This window comes from Oncorhynchus gorbuscha, unplaced genomic scaffold (assembly GCF_021184085.1).
Source record: "Oncorhynchus gorbuscha isolate QuinsamMale2020 ecotype Even-year unplaced genomic scaffold, OgorEven_v1.0 Un_scaffold_749, whole genome shotgun sequence".
Taxonomy (NCBI): Eukaryota; Metazoa; Chordata; class Actinopteri; order Salmoniformes; family Salmonidae; genus Oncorhynchus; species Oncorhynchus gorbuscha.
Genome location: NW_025745792.1, coordinates 344,580 through 350,181, shown reverse-complemented (window position 1 = coordinate 350,181; position 5,602 = coordinate 344,580). Strand labels below are relative to the sequence as shown.

The window sequence follows — 5,602 nt, the reverse complement described above, 5'->3', positions numbered from 1 at the left end:
AAAACAACTGGAAAGGGAGGGGTGATTTTAGAAAGGCGGGACTACTCTCCTGTCCTATCACACAGGGTGTGGGCGTGTCCTCTTTAATCAGGGTGGGTTTGTCCTCTAATCAGGGTGTTTCTGTGGGCGTGTCCTCTTTAATCAGGGTGGGTTTGTCCTCTAATCAGGGTGTTTCTGTGGGCGTGTCCTCTTTAATCAGGGTGTTTCTGTGGGCGTGTCCTCTTTAATCAGGGTGGGTTTGTCCTCTAATCAGGGTGTTTCTGTCCCTCTTTAATCAGGGTGTTTCTGTGGGCGTGTCCTCTTTAATCAGGGTGTTTCTGTGGGCGTGTCCTCTTTAATCAGGGTGTTTCTGTGGGCGTGTCCTCTTTCGGAGGTGTGTCTTTCTCTGCTTCCTCTCCCGTGGGTGTGTCCTGACCAGTCTCCTCCCCTTCTGATGCAGCTGAAAGGGGTGTGTCTCCCTCAGAAGAAAGGGGTGTGTCTCCCTCTGCCTCTAGGGGCGTGTCTTGCTCAGTGGGCGTTCCCATCTCTGCTTCAGCTGTCTCTTGAATTGTTGTTTCGGTTTCAGTCTCCTCCTCCTCCTCCTCCTCTTCCTCCATCGCCGACCCTTCCACTTCCTCCTTTGGCTCCTTCCCTTCTCTCTTCTCTAGCCCCTCCTCCTCCTCCTCCTCTCTGATAGCCGTATCAGTGCCGAGGTGTGTGTGTGAGCCTAGTGCTTGCAGGTGGTCAGCCGGGGTAGCAGGGTCAGTGACTCGACGCTCAGAGAGTCTGTGTTGTCGTCTGTCAGTAGAGAGATGTTAGGCTGGGAGGCAGGGGTGAGGCTGGGGGCCAGGACAGACGGGACAGGGGAACAAGAACCGGTTAACTCTCCTCCTCTTCCTCCTCCCACTCCACCGGAGGACGAAGGAGGGTGTGCTCCAAGAACGTCTCCTCATCTGAGGAGGAAGAGGGGTTAATGTTAGCTCAACCGGTTAGCTACAGACGACTGCCATCTAAGCCTAGCATCCAGAGCTAACGATAGCTACAGACGACTGCTATCTAAGCCTAGCATCTAGAGCTAACGATAGCTACAGACAACTTCTAAGCCTAGCATCTAGAGCTAACGATAGCTACAGACAACTGCTATCTAAGCCTAGCATCTAGAGCTAGCTATCTACCAATCTAGAGCTAACGATCTACAGACAGCTGCTATCTAAGCCTAGCATCTAGAGCTAACCAATCGCTACAGACAGCTGCTATCTAAGCCTAGCATCTAGAGCTAACGATCGCTACAGACAACTGCTATCTAAGCCTAGCATCGAGCTATCTGTAGCTATTGTTTGCTCTAGATGCTAGGCTAATATAGCAGCTGTCTGTAGCTATATTTAGCTCTAGATGCTAGGCTAATATAGCAGTTGTCTGTAGCGATCGTTATCGCTAGATGCTAGGCTTAGATAGCAGCAAATGATCATTGAAGATATCAGACAACTGCTATCTAAGCCTAGCATCTAGAGCAAACGATCACTACAGACAACTGCTATCTAAGCCTAGCATCTAGAGCTAACGATCGCTACAGATCGCTGCTATCTAAGCCTAACATCTAGAGCTAACTACAGACAACTGCTGTCTAAGTCTAGCATCTAGCTAATGATAGCTACTATCAAGCCTAATCTGCTGTCTAAGTCTAGCATCTAGCTAATGATAGCTACTATCTAAGCCTAGCATCTAGAGCTAACAATAGCTACAGACAACTTATCTAAGCCTAGAATCTAGAGCAAACAACAAAGATAACAGTTGTCTTTAGGTATTGTTAGCTCTAGCATCTAGCTAAAGATCTAGAGCTAACGATATATAAGCCTAGCATCTAGAGCTAACGGTAGCTACAGACTGCTATCTAAGCCTAGCATCTAGAGCTAACGATAGCTAGAGACAACTGTTATCAAAGCCTAGCATCCAGAGCTAACAGTAGCTACAGACGACTGCTATCTAAGCCTAGCATCTAGAGCTAACGATAGCTAGAGACAAAACCTGCATTATCTAAAGCCTATCTAAGCATCTAGAGCTAACGATAGCTAGAGACAACTGTTATCAAAGCCTAGCACATATCGTACTGGTGTGTGTGTGTGTGTGTGTGTGTTACCTGTAGGGCTGTTGGCTGATATCGTACTGGTGTGTGTGTGTGTGTGTGTGTGTGTGTGTTACCTGTAGGGCTGTTGGCTGATATCGTACTGGTGTGTGTGTGTGTGTGTGTGTGTGTGTGTGTGTGTGTGTGTGTGTGTGTGTTACCTGTAGGGCTGTTGGCTGATATCGTACTGGTGTGTGTGTGTGTGTGTGTGTGTGTGTGTGTGTGTGTGTGTGTGTGTGTGTGTGTGTGTGTGTGTGTGTGTGTGTGTGTGTGTGTGTGTGTGTGTGTGTGTGTGTGTGTGTGTTACCTGTAGGGCTGTTGGCTGATATCGTACTAGTGTGTGTGTGTGTGTGTGTGTGTGTGTGTGTGTGTGTGTGTGTGTGTGTTACCTGTAGGGCTGTTGGCTGATATCGTACTGGTGTGTGTGTGTGTGTGTGTGTGTGTGTGTGTGTGTGTGTGTGTGTGTGTGTGTGTGTGTGTGTGTGTGTGTGTGTGTGTGTGTGTGTGTGTGTGTGTGTGTGTGTGTGTTTACCTGTAGGGCTGTTGGCTGATATCGTACTGGCTGTAACAGAGTCACATCGTGTGTGACCTGTAGGGCTGTTGGCTAATATCTGAGTGTGTGTGGTGTGGGTGTGTGTGTGTGTGGAGTGTGGTGGTGTGTGTGTGGCTGTGTGTGTGTGTGTGTGTGAGCCTGTAGGGCTGTTGGCTGAACCCTGCAATACATGTGTGTGTGTGTGTGTGTGTGTGTGTGTGTGTGTGTGTGTGTGTGTGTGTGTGTGTGTGTGTGTGTGTGTGTGTGTGTTACCTGTAGGGCTGTTGGCTGATATCGTACTGGTGTGTGTGTGTGTGTGTGTGTGTCTACCTGTAATGTTGGCAATTGGATTGAGTTGTGTATGTGTGTGTGTGTGTGGATGTGTGGACACACTGTGTGTGTGTGTGTGTGTGTGTGTGTGTTTCCTGTAGGGCTGTTGGCTGATATCGTACTGGTGTGTGTGTCTCTGTGTGTCTGTGGGTGCTAGACCTGTACTGTTGGCTGATATCGTCTGGCTGTAACAGAGTCACATCGTCCCAGCTGCCTGAGGAGGGTGGGGAGGGGGAGGAGAGGGGGACAGGCTGTGCTGAGAGACACAGTGAGCCACCGCAAACCCTGCAATACAACACACACACACACAAACGTGTAATTATGTAAAAAGAAAAATCTAAATAACAATTAGATTGAGTTGGTATGTCAATAAACACACGGATGCAGGACACACTGAGGTAAACAGAACGACACATTCCTGAGTGCTAGACACTTAAGTCTCTCTGTCTCTGTCTCTCTCCCAGTCTCTCTGTCTCTCTGGGTGCTAGACCACTAAACAGTCTCGCTCTCCCAGTCTCTCTGTCTCTGTCTCTGTCCCAGTCTCTCTCTCTCTCTGGGTGCTAGACCACTAAACAGTGTCTCTCTCCCTGTCTCTCTCTCTCTCTCTCTCTCCTCTCCCAGTCTCTCTCTCTCTCTCTCTCTCTCTGGGTGCTAGACCACTAAACACCGTCTCTCTCCCAGTCTCTCTCTCCCTCTGGGTGCTAGACACTAAACATCCAACCTACAGAACGACCCAGTGTGTGTACCATCCAAGAAGTTACACCCAGCTTTATTCTGAAATCGATTAAATAAAACAGTTTTTTTTTGTTGTTGAAATGTTTGGAAATGTATAAAAAACAACACAGAAAGTTTTACATAAGTATTCAGACCCTTTGCGATGAGACTCGAAATTGAGCTCAGGTGCATCCTGTTTCCATTGATCATCCTTGAGATGTTTCTACAACTTGATTGGAGTCCACCTGTGGTAAATTCAATTGATTGGACAGGATTTGGAAAGGCAAGATTTAACTCTTTGGCCTGAATGCCAAGCGTCACGTCTGGAGGAAACCTGGCACCATCCCTACGGTGAAGCATGGTAGCATCATGTTGTGGGGGATGTTTTTTTCAGCGGCAGGGACTGGGAGACCAGTCAGGATCGAGGCAAAGATGAACGGAGCAAAGTACAGAGAGATCCTTGATGAAAACCTGTTCCAGAGCCCTCAGGATCTCAGACTGGGGCGAAGGTTCCCCTTCCAACAGGACAACGACCCCTAAGCACACAGCCAAGACAACGCAGGAGTGGCTTCGGGACAAGTCTCTAAATGTCCATGAATGACTCAGCCAGAGCCCGGACTTTAACCTGTTCGAACGTCTCTGGAGAGACTTGAGAATAGCCGTGCAGCGACGCACCCCATCCAACCTGACAGAGCTTGAGAGGATCTGCAGAGAAGAATGGGAGAAACTCCCCAAATACAGGTGTGCCAAGCTTGTAGGGTGAAACCCAAGATGACTCAAGGCTGTAATTGCTGCAAAAGGTGCTTCAACAAAGTACTGAGTAAAGGGTCTGAATACAAATGTTACGGTGATATTTCAGATATTTTTATTTATTATACATTTGCAAAAACTAAAACGTTTTTCCTTCATCATTATGGGATATTGTGATGTCATTATGAGGTATTGTGATGTCATTATGGAGTATTGTGATGTCTTATGGGGTATTGTGATGTCATTATGGAGTATTGTGATGTCATTATGGAGTATTGTGATGTCATTATGGGGTAGGTTGATGAGGGGGAAAAAAACGATTGAATCCATTTTAGAATAAGGCTGTAACGTAACAAGACGTGGAGAAGGAGTCTGAATACACTGTTCAGCCTACACAGATTAAGAGGAAATTCCACCACTTAGTTACATAGAAACCAACCTCATTCTAGGACACTAAACCCCTTCTGTTAAAGCTGAAATGATCCCAACCCCATTCTAGGACACTAAACCCCTTCTGTTACAGCTGAAATGATCCCAACCCCATTCTAGGACACTAAACCCCTTCTGTTAAAGCTGAAATGATCCCAACCCCATTCTAGGACACTAAACCCCTTCTGTTACAGCTGTAATGATACCAACCCCACTCTAGGACACTAAACCCCTTCTGTTACAGCTGTAATGATACCAACCCCATTCTAGGACACTAAACCCCTTCTGTTAAAGCTGTAATGATACCAACCCCATTCTAGGACACACTAAACCCCTTCTGTTAAAGCTGAAATGATACCAACCCCATTCTAGGACACTAAACCCCTTCTGTTACAGCTGTAATGATACCAACCCCACTCTAGGACACTAAACCCCTTCTGTTAAAGCTGTAATGATACCAACCCCATTCTAGGACACACTAAACCCCTTCTGTTACAGCTGTAATGATACCAACCCCATTCTAGGACACTAAACCCCTTCTGTTACAGCTGTAATGATACCAACCCCATTCTAGGACACTAAACCCCTTCTGTTACAGCTGTAATGATACAAACCCCATTCTAGGACACTAAACCCCTTCTGTTACAGCTGTAATGATACCAACCCCATTCTAGGACACACTAAACCTCTTCTGTTACAGCTGTAATGATACAAACCCCATTCTAGGACACTAAACCCCTTCTGTT

At 46.9% G+C, this 5,602-nt stretch overlaps 1 protein-coding gene across 1 annotated transcript in view; it reads right to left on the bottom strand.

Moving 5' to 3' along the window:
• Positions 1–3,159: 3,159 nt before the first annotated feature.
• The window catches only part of LOC124020028 (protein CLEC16A-like), a 103,788-nt gene continuing 101,345 nt past the window's right edge, over positions 3,160–5,602 (bottom strand). The window contains 1 exon segment of the mRNA XM_046335448.1: positions 3,160–3,248. Within this exon segment, the coding sequence (XP_046191404.1) occupies positions 3,160–3,248 (89 nt within the window).